This window comes from Phalaenopsis equestris, unplaced genomic scaffold (assembly GCF_001263595.1).
Source record: "Phalaenopsis equestris unplaced genomic scaffold, ASM126359v1 Scaffold000002, whole genome shotgun sequence".
NCBI lineage: Eukaryota > Viridiplantae > Streptophyta > Magnoliopsida > Asparagales > Orchidaceae > Phalaenopsis > Phalaenopsis equestris.
The window spans coordinates 37,830,741-37,851,733 of record NW_018164444.1 but is presented as its reverse complement, the minus strand read 5'-3'; the positions used below and the strand labels follow the sequence as shown (position 1 = coordinate 37,851,733).

General features: G+C 36.4%; 1 protein-coding gene across 1 annotated transcript in view; it reads left to right on the top strand.

The window, feature by feature from the left end:
- Window positions 1–20,488, top strand: part of LOC110036573 (dnaJ homolog subfamily B member 4-like) — a 42,228-nt gene extending 21,740 nt beyond the window's left edge. Inside the window, exon 3 of the mRNA XM_020741053.1 lies at window positions 19,506–20,488. Coding sequence (XP_020596712.1) covers window positions 19,506–19,944 — 439 coding nt within the window. The 3' untranslated portion in view covers window positions 19,945–20,488. The remainder of the gene's footprint in view (window positions 1–19,505) is intronic.
- The last annotated feature ends 505 nt before the right edge of the window (window positions 20,489–20,993 follow it).

The window sequence follows — 20,993 nt, the reverse complement described above, 5'->3', positions numbered from 1 at the left end:
TAAATGTCAATCAGCTGATGATCTTGTTAGGAGAGTAGATATTTTAGATTCGACTTATGTTAAGAAAGGCAGATGTAGAACTAAAAAGGCTTGGGCATATTGTATAAAATTTGATCTTAATCTATTAGAATCAAATGAAAATATGACACTCAATAGGACGCAATGAAGAAAAAAATTCATGTAGCAGACCCCACTTAGTGTGATAAAGAATTGTTGTTATTGCTGTTTTTGTTGAGAAAATCTATAAAGCTTGTGAATTATAAACAATTAAGTTACAGAAAGATCTTCATGGATATTTTTTGTCACATGCCAAAAGTCCAAAATTTTAATAAAGATCACTTTGTATTTTTCTTGATACATATTATTTACGCTAAATATAATATGTTCCTTGCTAAAGAATTATATTTCAGTCCATCTCGAATTGTACTGGATTGTTTGAACTGTATGGTTCTTTGAAAAATAGTTTGATTGATTCTTTTTTTTTTTAATTCTAGAATCGAAATCAATTGTTTTAGTTAATTTGTAAACTAAAACAATCAAATAAATCAAATTATGACCTTACTGGTGAGGCTTGTGAAACCGTGTTTGAGTTTAGTTATAGAACTAATTGATGTTTTTAGCAGTTGTGCATTGGAGAGTATAGGATATTAATTGATAACAGGGTGTTGTCATTTTTATTAGTATTTCCATCACTATTTTAGACTGAAAGATTGTGCTTTAAGGGCCAATTTTATTGGCATAGAATGATAATATGACAACAGTTTTGTATGTTGCGCCATCTGTTGTTAAGGTAGAAGGTTAAATAATGTTGAGATTTGCGATAATAATAATCTATAATGTTTCATGGGAGAGCAAAGGACAACCTTTGTTAAGATATTTGAGGGTTTGAACAATAGGTTCAATCAGATTTATAAATTACACTAGGCAAAATAAAATATATTTAGATTTTTTTGAGTATATATGCATACACAAATTCGGCTATAGGAGAATTTTTGCTAAATTTCTCTTACTGAATCATGCCCTCTTGCCGAAGTGGCTGAGCCGAGCTTTCATGTCGAAGTGGTTGATTCGGGCCCACCTGTTGAAGTGGCTGAGTCGAGTCTAGCAGTCAAAATGGCTGAGTCGAGCTTACCTGTTAAAGTGGCTAAATCGAGTCGCCTGTTGATCTGATTGTTCTCATTTTTCTCAAAAGGACAACCTAGCCCATCTATACAACAACTACTATTAGAAGAAACCGTAATGACTACAAAGAAGCCATCATGAATATTAAGAACATCCATCAATCTCTCATTGAAGACGTCACCCGACATTTGTGACTAGTTCTTTTCACCCAAGTATCAGGGATGGCTACAATAACAACAATACCTGACATTGACAGACAATACCTGACTTCTACACTTTAGTCTTCCATCATGACACTGGAGAAATGCGACATTACTCCTTTATGTATAAAAGGGGAGGGAAAATGAAAATGGATTTCCTCCCTTTTCTCTCTAGATCCTCCTTTTGTTTCTCTTCTCTTGAGAGATTGCTTTCTATCTCCATTTCCCACTCTTCTCTCCCAAATATCCTGGAGCTCAGGTAACCTCTGAGTAGTCGTCTTCTTTTGACTTAGCGGAAATCGGAATTCAAAACATTTTCTAAGTTTATGTCGAAAGACTATTATCCATCTCTCTCTATTATTCCTTGTAATATACAAGGTTTTTTACATGATTGTATATACTCACGAATAATACGTGACCCTACACGCCAAAAGGATTCAAAATTCTTAAATGTGTGGTGATTGTAGAGTTCATATGCAAACTCTGCGAAAAAAACCCCTCTCATCCGAAGAACGCTCTCAGAGAACGATGAATTGTACCAGGGAGTTCGTGACTCAATAAATTTACAAGTTGAAAAAACTAATGAAGAAGGAAGTGCATGGCATGAGGGAAGCATCCAAAATGCATTCTTAGGCCAGAACATATACCTCATCATCAAGATAGTGACCCGCAACAAGAATTGCTAGGGCAAGAGGTCCCTAAACAACAACAACCAAGGCGAGAGCCACATGCCTAGGATTTGCTAAAAGAAGGATTAAGAAGAGCTCTCGACCAAATTTTCGAATGAGAAATATTGCGCATGAACAATTGCGACAGTTCAAAAGAGGTAGGACTAGTTGTAGACTCAATGGGATAAGAAAGAAGGAGACGATGATTTTCTCCTAAACCACTACAAAGGAGAGGATGAAGATAGAGATTGACATAAAATACCTTCCCGAGAGAGATTTAGGAAGGTGAGGCACCAAAGAAGTTTAAGATTATCTCTGAAAACTTACAAAGGGAAATTTGACACCACTGACCATTTGGTTTCATTCGAGTCAGCCATCTGTTTGCTCAGAATAAACGATGCGTCAAAATATCAATTATTTTTCTTTACATTGAAAGAATTAGCTCTCCGTCAGTTCAATCTCCTACCAGTAAGAGTCATCACCTCCTTTTGCGTATTCAAGCAAATGCTCGTAGCTAAGTTTGCCGGAGCAAAAGCCTTCAAACAGGTTGCAAGCACTCTTGAAATACATCAGGAGCCAACCGAGAGCTTGAGGAATTTAATTAGTTGTTCTCAACGAGAAATGCTGGATGTCCAAGGCTTGGAGCCGGTTTTGTTCACGTAGCTTTGGTACATGGCTTGCATGAAGGACTGTTTCGATACTTACTGTACTTACAGAAGCCAAAGACATTGGCGGAGCTTCTGGAGCTTGGGAACATCCACATCTCCATGGAAGAGTATTACTCTCTTCCTTGACCCTCTCGATAACTGAAATCCAGGGATAGATATTAGAACAATCTCCTGGCATCCGTTGAGACCAGAAGAGTCGTTTGAGGACTTGGAAGCCTTGGAACACCCATGACATGCACACTCGTCTAGATTGAAGAAGTACAGAGGAGTGAATGGTCGTAGAAAAAGCAAAAAAAAAAAAGACTCGAGCTGCTCAGGCTTCCCACTTCCGTTGAAGTCACATCTTTGAGGGTTTCAATGATCGAAGTAGTAGTAGAGGCCATTCAGAATAAAGACTTTGATGTAGTCCTTTCCAATGAGAAATAGGCACACATGCCCGCAATTCTAATACATACTACACATATCATCAACATCATGGTCATGACAAAGAAGAATGTCAGCATCTGACAAATTCGATCGAAGTTGATGGAAGCAGGGAAGTTGAAGGAGTTCGTGGCCCTCAAAGCTCACATTGAATGACAGGGTAAGGCACCTGCTGAAGGCAATAATAATGACCCCGCTCTGTTGAGGCTGGTCAATGTCATTAGAGTTGTTCCAGCCATCGTCGGAGGGGATGGATCCAAAGCTGCGCTAAAATCCAACCTGAATAGGTTGAAAATAGAAGTTTATTCAGCAGTCCTGGCCGAACGTACCACACCATTTCACGCTCCATTCACTTTCTCGGATATCGATTTGTCTCTCGGTGGAGATCTCTTTTAATGAGGTTATCGTAGGCATCACAATTATCAATGACTACCAGATTGGCCACACTCTAATAGACACTGGCAGTTGTGTAAATATCCTGTTCAAAGAAGTTTTTGAAAAAATGGGAACAATTGATTGGCCCCCACTTTCGGGCCGTTATACGGATTTTTCGAAGAATCAAAAGAGACATGGAGTCATTGCCCTATAAGTAACATGGGGAGAAGGAGAACGAAAAATCACAACTATATTTGATTTTATCGTCCTAGAAGCAACAATGGCATAATGTAAATTCGACTGGCCGATGCTAAAAATCTTCGGAGCGGTTAAATCAACCTACCATGTCACTGTCAAGTTTTCTAGTGGTGGACAGGTTATCACTTTATGAGGGGACCCAATCCAGTCTCAAACTTGTTGTCTATGAGTCGTGAAGAATATACAGGAGGATCTCCTCCTACTTGACCAAAATAAGGGTAGCACATAGAACCTTGAAGTCGTGCCCATATTCACAGTTGAAATAAAGAGAACCTTCTTGATTAGTACAAACTTTAGTGGGGAACTTCGAGATCATCTCATCGATGTCTTCAGGAATCACAAGGACATCTTGCATGGAGCCTCACTGAGATGCCTGAAGTTGACATCAACATCACTTGCCATCACTTCAACGTCAAGCCAGGATCTAAGCCACTTGAATAGAAAATGTGAGCCACGACCAATCATTTAAGCCAAGCCTATTCAACAGGAAGTCTTGAAGTTGATGAATGTCAAATTGATACGAGAGGTACAACATCTTGAATTTATAGCTAACATAATAATGGTAAAAAACAAATGACAAATGAAGAATGTGCGTAGATTTTACTACTATGAACGTAGCTTGCTCTAAAGATAGCCATCCATTAATTACGAATTAATGCATTGGTTGATTTAGCAGTATTGTATTCCTTCATGTGCTTCTTGGACATTTTTTCTGGCTACCATCGAATTATGATGCATCCAACTGATATGGAAAAGACTGCTTTTATCTCGAAGGAAGTTTTTGCTATAATGCAATAACTTTTGGCTTGAAGAATGCTGGAGCAACCTATCAAATGTTGATGTATATAATATTTGCTAATAAAAAATGGAAGAAATATTAAACTCTATATTGATAACCTATTTGTAAAAAGTAAATTACCATAACAACACATATTGGATCTCGAGAAAATTTTTGACATATTATGAAAGTTCAAGCTTAGGCTTAATCCTCCCAAATACACTTCTGGAGTTATCTCTAGAAAATTTCTTTGATATTTACTTACTCCCAAAGGAATAAAGCCAGAAATTGAGAAGGTACAAGCTATATTGAGCATGACACCGCCAAGGAGCCTCAAAAGGATGCGAGTTTTAATTGGACGAATCATACATCTCAGTAGACTCATCTCAAAATTCGGAGATTGTTTTCTCCGTTCTTCTAAACCATTAAAAATGCCAATCATTTTACTTGTATGTAAGAATGCGAGGAAACCTTCCCATAGCTAAAGAATCTATTAGCGTCATTGTTTTAGCAGCTTAATCTCATCCCTGGTAAAGAATTTTACATTTATTTGTGAGTCTGCAAAGAGGCAACCGGTTCAGTGCTCATTAGAATGATAACAAAAGTCAATTCCGATTTACATTGTCAGCAAATTACTCCAAAGAGCTGAACATAGATACATGATAATGGAGAAACTTGCATTTCCATGCTCACTCGATCCATTTAGTATCCGAGCATCCTTTGAAATCTGTGTTGTCCGAACCTGATTACTCAGTGAGATTACTGAAATGGGCAATGGAGCTTATCAAATTTGATATTCTTACATACCTAGGACAACTATTAAAGCCCAAGCTGCGCTGATTTTCTTGTTGGCTTCTCTGAAGGAATAATAAAGAAAGAAATTTGTACGGGAACAAACAAACTTAGGATACGTTACAAAGATGGAGCTTTGTGAATCTCGGGAAAAGGAATAGACATGGTCCTACACAGCCTCATAGGATATATTCTGAGCTACTCAATTCAGCTTGATATTGATGCCACTAACTAACAAAAAAAATATGAGGCTTTGATTGTCGGCCTCAGATTTTCACTACGAATCAGAATCACCCATTTATTCGATCTGATTCCCAACTAGTGGTCAGTCAAATAAGTGGATTTTTTGAGACACAAGATTAGATCAAGCTTAAGTTTTTGACCAAGGCCAAAGTAGAAATAGGTAAACTTGAGCATTCCGAGTCGAATACATCCCGAGAAGCAAAGATTAATTCACTGAATTGCTTTGCAAAGGTGACAACATCCAAAATTAATGGTCAATAGTCTTGCATAAGCCAACTATCAAAGAGGTTGAAGTTGCAAATCTACAAATTCAACCAGTTGACAGTTGGATCAATATGTTATATAATATCTATCGACAGACATAGTCTCGAAAGACGTTAAAGATCTTTGAAGGTTAGAATCAAAGCCGCAAATTACTTGATAATTAATGGGGAATTATTCCAAAAGTTTGTCACCTCCACCTCGTTAAAATGTGTTAGTGAAGACAACAACAACAAGCCTTTATCCCACTATGTGGGGTTGGCTACATGAATCCTTTTTCCCCATTGAGTCATTTTAAGGGTCATATTTTCATTAAATTCTAATAAATTAAGACCATTTTTTATACAATATGTCCAATTCTTTTTAAGTCTACCTTTGCCTTTCTTAACATAAGTTAAATCTAAAACATCTACTCTTGTAACTGTATCAACAGATGGTCGACGTTTAATGTGACTAAACCATCTAAGACGACTCTCTCTAATCTTATCCGCCACTGGAGCTACACCAAAACCTATCACATATATGCTTGTTTCACATTTTGTCTCTTAAGTGTCAAGCCACTCATCCACCTAAGCATTCTCATCTCGACAACACTTAAATTTGTTTTATACTTCTCTTTTAACTTCTCTTTTAAAGGCCAAAGGCCAACATTTTGCGCCATAGAGCATTGCAGGTCTCACTGCCATCTTATAAAATTTTTCTTTAAGTGGAAGCATTACTTTTCTATTACACAATAGGCACGATGCATTCCTCCACTTCAACCAACCAACCTGAATTCTACTAATAATATCCCCATCTATATCACCATCACTTTGAATAATAGACCTGAGATAATAGTTGAATAATAGACCTGAGATGTCTAAAACGTTCTGACATTGTAATGATTTGATCACCCATAGTTACAACTCTGTCACTACAGCTACTACTACTAAAATTACATGCTATATATTCAGTTTTAGATCTACTGAAACAAGGGCCTTTAGACTCCAATGTAAACCTCAATGATTCATGTTTTTTCTGAAATCTTTCTCTATTCTCATAAAAAAGAAGGATCTCATCAACGAAAAGCATGCACCAAAGTACATCCTTCTGTAAATCTCCAGTAAGAGCTTCAAAAACAAAGCAAAAAATATGGGATTAAAGCCGATCTCTGATGTAATCCAACTGAAATAGGAAAATATTTGGTCAATCCTCCTATTCTAACAGAAGTAATGGTTCTAGTATACATATTTTTAATGACTTGAATATAAGATGTATCAATAACTTTCTTCTCTAGAACTCTCCAAAGGACTTCTCTTGAAACCTTATCATAAGTTTTTTTTTTTAAATCGATAAAAATTATATGTAGATCATCCTTACTCTCTTTGTACTTCTCCATCAAACCTCTTACTAATTGTATAGCTTCCATAATAGACCTGCTTGACATAAATCCGAAGTGATTATGAGAAATATTTGTATCACGTTCTAATTGATGTTATGTTACCCTCTCCCATAATTTTGAAGTGACACATCTCAACTTAATTCCTCTATAATTTTCACACTCTTGTGCATCCCCTTTTTAAAAATGGGGACCAAAATACTATTCTTCCACTACTTAGGCATCTTTTTAGTTTTTAAAATAATATTAAAGAGTTTATTAAGCCAAGACACTCAAAAATTTTCTAAATATTTTCACACTTCGATTAATACTGCCATTGCCGGTCCCAAGTCCCCGATGCGAAAAGTGGAGGGTTACGTTAGGTAGTCGACAATCAACGCAAAATTTTTATTGAAAAATCATGACATGAATCCCTTAAAATGTGTCAGTGAAAACAAAAAGATAAAATCTTATAAGAAATTCAGTTCAGGGAATGTAGTAGCCATTTCAGTGGTATGAACCTGGCTAGTTAAATCCTTCGATAAGGATATTTTAGGGCTACCCTTCGAATGCACACCGAGGAATTCTCCAAAAGGTGCGAAAAATGTAAGAATTTTGCCCTAATTCAGCTTCAACCATCACAAATTTAGTTTATAAACAATCATTGGCCTTCGTTGTATGGGGGACGGATCTTTTAGGGGGACATCAAAAATACATCCCAGTCATGATTAGCTATTTCATCTAATGGATCAAAGCTATGCATTTGGCTAGAATCACGACCGACATTGACCAAAATTTTGTACAGATCGACATCATCTGTATATATGGATTACTGATGGTCATCATCACCAGCATGGGTACTCAATTTACGGATAAAAAAATGAAATAGTTTTGTATCAACTAAGTGATACAAATCAAGTTCACCTACGTTCACCATCCCACGAGCAATGATCAAGTTCAAGTTGTTAATAAACTTATTCTACATTTACTCAAAAAAAAAAAAAAAATTGAAGATGGATGGAGTCAAAGGAAAGCTGCTTGAAGTGCTTCCGTCAGTCTTATTTGCACTTTGTATATCGTTTACAACAATCACGGGTTAGAAACCCTTTGCCCTTTGTCACAAAGTCGAATCAGGCTTCCTTGTCGAGTATGATGTATTTAGTCAGCAGGTCCTTGCTGCTCTAAATTTCGAAGAATTCGAGCTAAATGATTGGAAACGACGAATAACGAAGATTTGCAAGATTTGCTAAACCTCTTAGAGGAACTTAGAGATCAATCATCTTAACGACAAGAAGCAACCAAAAGAAGAATGTTGAAACACTATAACTTAAAGGTCAACAAGCGTCGATTTAGACCTGGGCTTAAGAAAAGTCGACCCTGTATCCCGCGGTCAGACTTAAGGAACTTTGAACCCTCATGGTCCAACACATACGTAATAAAGGAGCAAATCGAGCGAGGAACTTATAAGCGAATCACCTATTTAGGCAAAGAAATTCTCAGAACATGGAATGAAGATGATCCAAAGATCTTCTATCTTTAAGGCTTGATGTCTCGAGTAATACTCATTGCCATAAAACATAACCGTTATAGGCACTAGTCCATACACATAAATTTATGCAAACACGAGATGTTTTATAGAACAAGATAATTAATAAAATCTCAAATAGTCCAACATGATAAAAAGGATCAAACGATGTCAAAAAGATAGAAATTACACTTGTGAGAAGTTTGGAGGCCCTCGGGCAGCCTTGTAGTAGTAGCTAAAAAGTAAAAGCCCATAAGGATGTATGACCTATAGGAAAGTCGAAGATTCCTCGGAGTAAATGATAATTAGTCTTGCTGAAAACATGATCTCGAATAAGAGACATTTTATGAGTCGTGAGGGAAAACTTCCATTATCTTCCTAATTGCTCTCTTACTCTGTATTCTTGTGGAAAAATATCCACATATATTATCGTTCTTATGACTTTGTTTTTATCTAAGGTAAACTAGGCATGGAATGATACAAGCGTCCTTAAGCACAATCAAGTAATACGTGAAGAATTACAAAAAAAAAATACAAGTACATAGTCGATAATGATTTGAAAATAAATGTGTGTTTTATTCAAAAATCATTACAAAGTACAACATCAACTCTGACATAGATAAAAGACAATACAAGGTCCATCTCTCTAACCTCTCTTAGATATTGATAAGATGAAAGGTTCAAGCTCTTTATGACCTTTGATGACGGTACGCAAACCAACTATTGGCACCATGGAGACAATGAAGAAGGACCCTGCCGATGTCTAACCTTCTTCAGCAAAGAGACGCAGGTGTACCGAATTCGCTTCAAGTTCGTGGCTCAAATGTTTGCAAGACCGAAATGATTCGACTAGGATCCCGTAATGTGTTGGAAGAGCTCCCTTATCACTTTGGGACTCTCCCTCCAAATGCTATGAGGAAACTTCTTGCTCGTTCGGAGGCAATGAGCAAAAAGTTCACTTTTCCAAAGTTCAATGAACAAGAAGAACAAGGTCAAGATCTGCTGCCTTCATCTCTTTTATCTCCTCCACTATCAATGACAACATTCGCTATAATCCCATCATGCTCCAAGAACTTCACTAACAAATTTGTTTGAGAGTGAGTTTTTGTAGCAATGTGATGTATCTATTTATAGTCACAAGGGACTAACAATCATCGTGAAGGTCATAAAGGCTTTATTGTCCCAAGGAGGCATATCGGAAAATGTAGGGGATAAATAAATCCCTTCTTTTCACATTCTTTTGAATAAATGCCTTTGAACGCATTGTTTGATTGTTTCATTTTTTGATGCCTGACATTACTCTTCTTGTTGGGTTGATGAGACCTGTCAAGTACAACTTCCCAGAAAAAAAAAAGATCAGACAATATTCCCTCACATCCGAAGAACATGATCAACACATCAACAAATGCAAGGGAACTAAGCTAACCACAACAAACGAAAACTTCAAAGCAATCCAACCTATTGCTATATTGTACTCAAAGAACTAGAATGTTCGTTGAACAATACTACCATACATCATGATATTTCCCAATAAAAGGCATCAATGGTAGGATATGCCGAAACATAGCATTATTTATTGCAAAAAACAAGGACGCAAAGGTAAACCCTCTACTTTATTTTCTGACTAGGAGATAGTTCTTACTTCAACCTTGAGTTGCGAACGTGACCAAATCCAACGTTGTGCTCTTCCGGCATAGTCTAAGGCTGAAGTTCTCTTTTCTCGTCCATTCCTTCATTACTAGAAGGATTGAATGAGAGGAAGGGGACAAGGACGATCCCTCTAGAAGCTGAAAATTTCTCATGGCCTCCTAATTTATGCGTAACAAACAAGAGAGCCACGATATTAGGAAATGAAAGCCAAATGTATGAGCAATTAATGGTCATCAATAATCATATATTTGAGATTTATTCGGTGGGACCGAGGTGCCAATAAAACTTACTCTGGGAAAGTAAAGATTAGAGTACCCTTCATCTAGAGAACTAAGTTCTCTTGACATCTTCAAGGAGGCTCCTCTAAGCATGGAATCCAAATAGGATTCAACAAACTAGAAGACCCTTTTTCAGAAATCAACGAACAAGATAAATGAAGTCAATATAAAGGGTTCAAAGAATCCATTATCTTTTTTTCTTCTGGAACTTTTTCTTTGATCACCATTGCGATACGACTTACAAAAATCTTCCATTATAAGATGAATTACTAATCAGTTTTCTTGATGATAAGAATTTCCAAGAAGGTGCCACACCTACTTATAGTAAAAAACATGCAAGAGAATTGAAGATGCCAAATCTTTCCTGAAATAGTATATAAGGCCCTAATATGAGAAGATGACTCATGCTGCCCTTTTTCCAGAAGAAAGAGTAGGCGGTGCAGTGATCCATTCAATTCAAAAATAGTTTTGAAACAACTAACTGGTCAAGGTGATATGTTTATTAAATAAACCATTCTTGACCTATGACTGTACAATAGTAAAATAATTACTGAACACAAACAAATAGTTGAATAGAAAATAAGTTGATTGAGAATCTGCGGGTAGAATACTAAAAGTGCCGCATATTCGATCATCAAAAGGCTGTAAAGGATGAGAAGGGCACATTTAACCAATCAACCATCTTATAAACCTTGGCCAAATTCTCATAAAAGAAATCAAGTACAACGTTCCAAGGAAAACGCCAAAGATATATGCTCGGGGAACTCGGGTTTTATCAGCTCAAGAAGACAAACAAATGGGGCTATGATTTAGTAATAAGAAAAGACGGCTAAGATATCAAAAGTAGAATCAAAATTTTATTTCTTGTTCTCGTACAATTATGAGACACAAACTAAAGTTTCTTAACAAAGGTATGACCCGATGCATTTTTTATTTCATTTCCATTTTTTCAATCTTGAAATTTAGAAAACGACCAACATCTTTGGTGCGCCCATTTCCACACTTCAGCAATTATACTCTGTCGTCTTTATGACTGAAAAAAGTGTTGAGGAAATCAGTTCCTCACACTAGTTCCTCAAGTGTGGAGAAAGATCAACACCTACGGTGCACTCATCAACCACAATTTTGTGTTGGAGCTCTCCCTTTTTTCTTTCATTTTTTTTCGTCATTTGAGGGATTGAACGAGAGTAAAAAGGGCAGGGGAGATTCTGCTTGAAGCCAAGTAAATAGTCTATAATTATTTACATGAGAAACATCTAGCAAGACTAATTTGTCGATAGAACTTACCCCTAAAAAGAAGAGATGCTAAGTATTTTTCATAGGGCAAGTCAGATTCAATAAACACGAAGCCCTCGCTTTCGAATATCAACGAGCGAGAAGCTCAGAGCCACCACACAAAAAAATTTGACAAACAAGAGGAAAATTAATAAAATGGAGCATGAGGCTTACCACGAAGAACATTCTTCAGAAATTTGAAGGATATAAAGTTCTTCACATTTAATCTTTTATCCTTTATGCTTTCATAATTGAGTTCTTCAAGGTCAATGAAGTCCGACTTGTGTATAGCTGCGTTTGACATCAGGGATCCAAGGATAGTGGGCACTTTCCACTCTCCCTCGTTCGTTACAAAGCAAAATTTCTTTCGCCATGAATAGATTTTGTGCTCAATGCCATAAGATGACATCAAAGAAGAAGTGAAGATAACTGTTCTGTCCGAATACATTTTCAGCCTCATCACAAATTGAAACAGGTCCATCGACCAATATAAATTTTGGCTTCAAAGGCACAATATAAATGACATTAGCACTGATCTGGAGTTATACAGATCTGCACCATCACTAACTCATAGAAGTTCATAATTTCTTCTAGCTCCTTAAATAATGGGAAACAAAGGTCTAGCCAGAACCGATCATAGAAATAACAAATTTCATTTTCTACATAGAGATATTAGGCATTTCATCCACTTTTGCTTCTTGGATAATGATGGACTGATTGAAGATATACTTTTTTGATAGACTTCTAAGGATGGTAGATTTCAGCTCTGAACCAACTTCGAATTTGTATGATAGAAATAAACTTTTGTTTCATCGGAATAGTGCGATCAAACTCAGAGGATGAAATTTTTTCAAACTATTTAACCATTTAAAAATTAGATAGAGAAAACTAGAACAGGTGATGAACGAGCAAGAACGAAATTTATCCATCGGGAAGATCAAATAAAGTCAACAATCACATCTGCCATTTATGACAGACATTAGGGGCATTTTTTTACTGATCCCCTTTTTTTGTTCAGACAATGCACATACTCCATCGGAACCATGGAAAAGTAAAAACATATACAAGACAAATATCAAAATGACCTGAGTATTTAATAACATATTCATACAAAAAGAGAGAGCGATCACCGGGGTACAAAAATGTTGCGACCAGGGGAGTCATTTTCGATATTTCTCTCGGAGCTTCAATGAAAAACCAAAGTAGCCAATATCTTTTCATTTCAGAGGTAGAGCTCCTCTGCGCACAAGGTTGTCAACAATAGATTCCATCACTTGTTGACGTTGTTTGCAACGACCTCTTTAAATGCTTGAGAGGCGGTATACCGAGGCATGTTATCTTCTTCGATTCCCATATTAGCATCTTTCTCTCTTGATTAACTAATTGGACACGAGGTTGTTCCACCTCTTTTCGAAAATCCAGTGCCCTCTTTCTCTCCCATTCAAGCTCCTGTCGCATCGCCTCAAGTTCGTCCCTTTCCTTCTAATTAGTCATGCAAATCTTCCCGGTGGCCTCTCTGAAGTTGTCCTGATAAGTTCTAATTTTAAATAGCTCCCTTTCGAGTCGATCCTTATCCTAATTCAACATTTATATTTTTCGCTCATAAGCAATCTTTCCATTGGCGTACTCGATTAGGGAACACTGAAGACCAAACTTTTTCTGATGGAGCATCTTCAATTTCGATTGAAGTTCTGTTGAGGATTCCATATCGAGAGCGATATTTCTCTCCAAGTCAGCTCGAGTATTTCTAAACTCTTTTCTCTCCCTTGTGAGAACCTGGTGAGATGTATTGACAATATAAGCCCATCGCTAGGAGGATGCCAAGCTCTCCATTAGTGGAATATGATGATCTTCCTGGTCAATTTCTTGCGCCACCTTCTTCAAATGCTTCAAGCTAATGACCGAACCCGGTTGAAATGCTATCAACAAAATGCTCCCTTAGGAGACCAGTCTTTAGTCAGGTCAACTAACTCCTGACTCCCATATTTATTTATCTTTATAAAACGATCCTCCATAGCTGGAGTAAGCATGAGGCCTCCTCTAAGGGACTCCTGCGTACTCGTTTGACCCTTCTAAATTCATCAGATTTATGTGATAGGTCAAGTGGCTCGGGCAGTCTTCTTTTCTCCACAATACCCTTTCCTTTCCCCCCATGTGCTAAAGGTGCTTCTTGAGAAGCTCTTCTGTCATCAATGTTCCAAAGGGAGGGGCACACACCACCATTCCTTGAGTAAGCATCTGAGGAACATACTCATCTTTTTCCTTCTGAACTGTACGCTCCACAAAAGAAGACGATCTCGCAATACTGCCAGGCATGGTTAAGGTCAAGATCACGACAAGACTGTCGGACAGACACAAATTGGACCGTTGCTTCTCACCTACAACAAAGGCTGCATGATTCACATAAGATGTCAAATATAGGATTATGATGCTTGAAACCTTTGTGAGAAAACATCCTTATCTTCCAACCTGCTCTTAAGAAAACCAGGATAAGTATAAAGACCAACGTCGATCTCTGCCTTCATTAGAACATCATAGCTCTTTCTCTTCCTCAGTCAACATCAAATCTTCAAGCATCTCCCTTCTTGAGCGTTGCATCTCAGTAGAGATATTCTAGCTGCTCAGATTGCGGGAAAAATAGAAAGGTTTCTTCCAATAAACAATCATTTTATTGACCAATTCAACTACCTTCAACAACTAGGAAAACACGTCTAACCCATTACTTTGCATCTTCTCTTGGAACACATGCCAGAACAGGTTTGTTGCCCAGTAAAGTCCCTCGACACGAGTCTACATGATTACCACCATCATGCTCTCTATCGTGTTAGGGCTTTTGCGAGCCAAAACAAACCCCAAAAAAATTCAAAATGTTGACCAGTTCTGCACACAATGGAAACCACAAGCCAGAGTGGAACTGTTTATAAAAAACACAAATTTTGTGTTAGGAGTTTCGTCCCTTGCCGCTCTCAAAGTCACGACATTATAAAAAAAACACTTCGATTAGACCTTTGTCGCCTAGATCTCCTCCTCTTAGGAACTTTTTTAAAGCTTTCTTGGCAGTAGAGATCCTCATTTTTTTCCAAAATCAAATGCCATCGAAATATCCCGAATGAATAAGCACACCGAGTGGTTTCAAGGTGACAAAATCAGGCATAGGATCAGATATGATCCCCTTGGTTGGGCTGCAGGCCTCCTTCATGACCAGATTAATTCTCTAGCATCTGTGACATCACCGGTAGTAGAATCTCCCATTTTAGATAGGACCATGGTCTCCGTTTTATTTATCCCGAGCTCTCTTACATCCTGCCTCATCGATTCCTCTGAAAGCAACAAATTATCGAAGTCACCAAGGGGAGAAGCTTCAGATTGATGAGACTGCATTACGTTACCTTTAAAGTATAGGCCATCATCATTCTGATATGAAACCGTATCACCAACCGTTTGATCCACGAGGGATATTACCTCCTTTCACATCAGATCCTCTATCATTTTATTCTGATGAGAAATTTAGTCTTTGAACTTGCCTATAAAATCGATATCTAATAATTATAAACTATTCGTTAGTCCGAAAGCAAAAAGAAAAAAAAAAGAAAAAAAAAGATGTGCTTCAAAAAACGCTCCACTGGAAATATTCGGATCAACAACAACCGCAGCAAGATGCAGTTCTGACCCTTCTGGCACGACAGAAACATGAGTCTCCGTCGAATCATTCATGGGGTGCTTTTCCAAGTAAGCAAATCTCCTGTTCAACAGAGGATTCCCCCTCTACCATCCTTTCTCTTAGAAAGGCTGCCTCGAAGTGGTTATAAGAAACTGTTCTGCCTCGACGAGCCTATAGAGAAACCCCCCTGTGGATTCCTTTTTCCTCCGACATTTTAACTCTCTTCTGAGGCTCTTCTTTCGATTTAAACTGTGTCTTCTTTCGTTCGAGAACTAGTCTTTTGCCCTCTATGACGAAGAATCTCCTCCACGTTGACAAGCGGAACCCTCATCTCTTCTAGAAGAACTGTCTTATCTTTAAAGCAAAAAAAGTCTGATGATGCATATAAAGGTCTACTTTCGTTTCTATGTGATTCTATAAATACCCCGAGCGACAATAATTATTTAAGTTTGGAAAAATATCACATTTAATACTTTTTATGAAATTTAACTTGAACTTTTGTACTTTTTTCTTGAGATAGTTCAAATGACTTCACAAAAATACTTCTCGATACGAAATATGCAATAACTCACTTCTTCAGCTTGAACTCACTTCTTCAAAGCATAGTCTCCTAAGCGAATAGAAATAGGATCCTCAACAAACCTCAACAAGAAGGATAGGTAAAAGAGGGATGGATCTTTTTCACAAGAAAGCCAAGACACTCGTGAAAAGAGCAAATTCTTCTAATGAATGGCATAAACCTAGAGACTACTTATTTCAGGATAAGCATATAATGCCCCCAAGCGAAGGCCAGTCCTGAAAAGTTGTTGATGATAAAGAAATCAAATTCCTCGCGTGACAAGCTGATGAGCCCTCAAGGAGAAATGAACCGTTCCCGATAGAAGCGTCATCCTTGCCTTGAAGGTCTCGAAGGAATAAAAAAATCTTTATTCTCTCATTTTTCTTGTAGACGTCTGACCAAAGAGCGGAGATAATTGGAGAACTAAATGTATACAAATATGGGTATACTTGAATTTTTGCTAAATTTCTCTTCATGAATTAAGCTACTTGTCGAAGGGGCTAAATTGAGCTCACTTGTCGAAGTGGTTGAATCGAGCCAATCTGCTGAAGTGGCTGAATCGAGCTTGCTTATCAATCCGATCATTCTCATCTTCCTCGAAAGGACGACCTAGCCCAACTATGCGACAAACAACTATAAGAGGAAACCATTATGACTTCGAAGATACATCATGACTAATAAGGACATTTGTCGATCCCTTAAGAAAGATGTGACTCGTTCCTTTCATCCAGGTATCAAGGATGACCACCGTACTGTCAATGCTTGACATTGACCGACAATACCTGACATCAATATCACAGTCTTTCATCAGGACATTGGAGGAAGGCGACATATAGTATAAGATGTCCTACTTCAATTATTTTATTGATTTTCTCCTTTTTGTATAAAAGAAGTGGAGAAAGGAGAACAAGTGGTTGCTTTCTTTTTCTCTCTCTAGATCCTCTTGTTTCATTGCTCTCTTGGGAGATCGCTTTATATCTCGGGGATCCTCTGAGGAGTCCCATCTAGGGGTGTAAACAAGCCGAGCTTGAGCGAGCCTAGGCTTAGTTTGTGTTCAGCTTGTTAAAAAATACCACTTTGTATTCAGTGTGTTTATATATCGAGCTCAAAAAATTCGTTCGTGTTCAACTTGTTTGCTTGGCGCCGAACACGAGCTGTTCGCGAATAAAGAGCGTTTAGATAACCTAATCATGCAGCCATAGAATGTTAAGAGCAGGGGTGAGATTTTAATTTTATTTCTTATATCAAAATATATATTTAAATAGAGTTTAAAATAAATTCTTGATTATAAATCTTTGTAGCTGATAGTCAATCAAATTATTTAAAAATAATCATCATCATTTATATATATATATATCAAATATATATATATATATATAATTTAATTATTTAGAGTTAAAACGAGCCGAACATAAATGAACAAAATTTTATTTGTGTTCAGCTCATTTATATGTCGAGCGCAAAAAATTTGTTTATGGTCGGCTCGTTTGCTTATTAAACTAATAGAATAAGAGCGACTTAACGAGACAAACATGAGTTGTTCACGAACGACGAGTCATTTTGATAACCAGAAATTGAAATTCAATACATTTCCTAAGATTCCCTCAAAAGATTCATCCATCTGTCTCTATCATTCCCTTTGCGATACAAGATCTTTTGCCGGGTTGTATGTACTCTCAAACGATACGAGTCCGTACGCCTCAAAAGAATTCAACATTATTAATATTGAATATTTTTTTTTCTAAGAAATATTGAAATATTATTTTGAGAAGCTATTAAATGCACGAAGTTAGTCTTTTAGAATAGATGGTAGATGTACTAGTTATATTATAGATTTATTAGAACAAATAATGTTGGTTTAGTTTTGATGAAGTTGCATAAAGACTAATCATCAGGTCTGTGTGATTTGGATTTGGAGTGTTAGGAAATATATTGAACTATAATGCATACAAATTTTTTTTAGTTTGGTTGATTAAAAGAATAAAAAAACATGAATATGAGAGATATTTTGATATCAATGTTTGGAAAGAGAAGATATTCAGAAGTGTCACAATTATAAGGTAATCAAATTTATGAGTTTTATAAAGCTATTCGAGGAGATATAAGATACACTGGCTGAGCAAAAATAGGTCTTTATCATAAAATTGTATGATTATATGTGAGTAAGCCTTCTTGCAATCAAATAAAATTAACAAGTATTAACAAACTAGTTCAATGAATTACAATAGTTAGACAAAATTGCATTAAATTTATATGCATATTGAATTTTAATTGTACTATATATTTAATAATTAAAAATTTTAATTAATCAAAATTTATTTAAATAATATATCATTCATATATAGAGCATTTAACAAGTTACTTTTGAACAACAAACAAGTTTGTTCGCTCACATTTTAAAAAAGTTAAGACTACGTTCAAATTTTGTTCATTTAACTTTCGAGTTTAAAATAAAATATGAAGATTTTTTTTTAAATTTGATCAAACATGATCAAGTTTTAATCGGGTCGAGTTCGAGCTACCCTTTAAGCATACTGGTTCATTTACATCACTGCATACATGTACACACGGAGATATATATATATATATATATACACACACACACACACATTTATACATATGTATATATATGTTTATCTATCTGTATGTATACATCTTCACACACACAGACATACATAAGTACGTTCATACATACGTTTTGTATGAAATAGTGTTAATGTTGATTTTGGAAAAAAACAAATGTTATGTAGCATGGTTGGTAAAAGCATAAAGAGGGTAATGTTTGTAAAGGAGTGATGATTTGAATAAAACATTGAATAAGGTAGTAGGAAATAACTTCAGGTTGTTTGAACGTGTAGAATGTAGGGTAAATGGTGTGAAAAAGGATGAAAGGAATTGATAGGGAGCTATTTTCATAACTTAAAAGTTGAGAACTCCAATATTCTCTGATTTGGATCATCAAATTGCAATTTGATATGTCAACAAAATTATTAGCTTGAGGGTATAAAATAATAACATGGTAGGCTTAAGTTAATGATTTGTTCAACTGCATAATTTGATCAAACATCTAATAAGTGTCTAATGTAACTTCTATTTTAATAGGAGGTTGCATCTAATGGCAATTGGGAATGACCAAGGACTGTCCACAGTTTTGGTCCTCGACAAGAGGCTCTGCTCTATCTGGGTGGGAAACCCATCCCTGAAGCTTAATTTGTATGAGATCATACAACATTTCCATCGACTAAACACACACATGCAGCTAGAATTAACTAGAGTCCGCATCATTATAAATTAAACTTCCTTACAATTTGATGTACTCAAAGTTTAAAAATTACTGTTCTAGACCACTAACCTCATCAAATTTCAATATTTAGGAAATTCCTCTGATTTGTATTTTTATTTATTTCTACAGAAAAACAGTTCCTGTGGAGGAAATTCTCACTATAGATCTGAAGCCTGGGTGGAAGAAGGGGACAAAGATCACTTTCCCAGAGAAAGGAAATGAAGCTCCACATGTAATTCCTGCCGACGTAGTCTTTATAATTGACGAGAAGCCTCACAGTGTGTTCATGAGGGAAGGCAACGATCTTATTACCACGCAGAAGATCTCACTCGTTGAAGCTTTGACAGGATACACGGTCCATTTGACAACGTTGGATGGACGAAGTCTCACCATACCCATAAACTCTATAATCCATCCGGGCTATGAGGAGGTGGTGCCCAAAGAAGGCATGCCTATTCCCAAAGATCCAACCAAGAAAGGTAATCTAAGAATCAAGTTTAACATCAAGTTCCCATTGAGGCTGACTTCAGAGCAGAAAACGGGAATCAATAAATTGCTGGCTCCTTGATGAAGCACACAAACGTTGATTAAGGAGGGAATTTCTTCTGCTTGATGTATTTTTTTTTTACTACTACACCCGTTACTTTGCTGTTTGATTTCAATAAAATTTGTCAAAGTAGGTATTGATCTTTACTATTTATAAGCTATTTTAGCCCTTAATATGTTAGTCAGGAAAAGTGAAATTGGAATATGGTTCGCTGGTAGATGTCAAAGGGGAGTGGCAACTGTATGTCTTTGGTGCTTCTTCGGGAGGATTTTATTTTTCTGAAATGGTGAAACATGCGCAGAATTTGATGATTCTTTTCTCTGGAAGTTTCTTAAATTTGAAAAAGCGCTTGCATCTAATGTTGTGGCCAAGAAGAGGAATTTGGATTTGTTCTGAAGTTAGTTTACTTCGAGAAATAGTAGTTTGTTGTAGTGTTTATTTCGTTAAAATATTGTTTTTTTAGCTGATATTTAAATGGGCAAGAACATTATAGTCCATTTTGAATTGTGACTTGCCCGGTTCTTCCCCAACTTGTATGTCCTTAACCTGCTTTTATGAAATAACAATTTAATTTGACTTGCTTTTTGGCACCATCTTTGGATATAGTACTTTTCCATCTCAAAGGTTAAGCTCTGTTACTTAGCATAAAATTGTTGTTGGAATGATTGTTTATGTAGTAACACTTGAAGGTTTATATGTGGGCGTTTCAAAATCTGATATGTCTAACTCAATTAATATCGGTGTATCCTGAAACTGGAGAACAGAAGCTTCACTATCTGAAGTAACATTGTCATCTTTTACCAATCCATCTTGATTAAGTAAGATTTGAGAATTGTCAATTGTGATTGAGATTATGATTGAAAATAGTTAGTTTTTTTTTTTTAATTTTTAGAAATGTAATCGTTTGAAAATAGATAAAATTTAATCAAAATAATGATGCTTGGTATTATAAATTCTCAGAGGAACAAAGAAAAAAAATCTTAGATTCAGTAGCTTGAGGGATTTCTCACTTTGGTTCGTCATATCTAGGGCTGTAAAAAAAGCTCGTTGTTCGTGAATAGTTCGTGTTT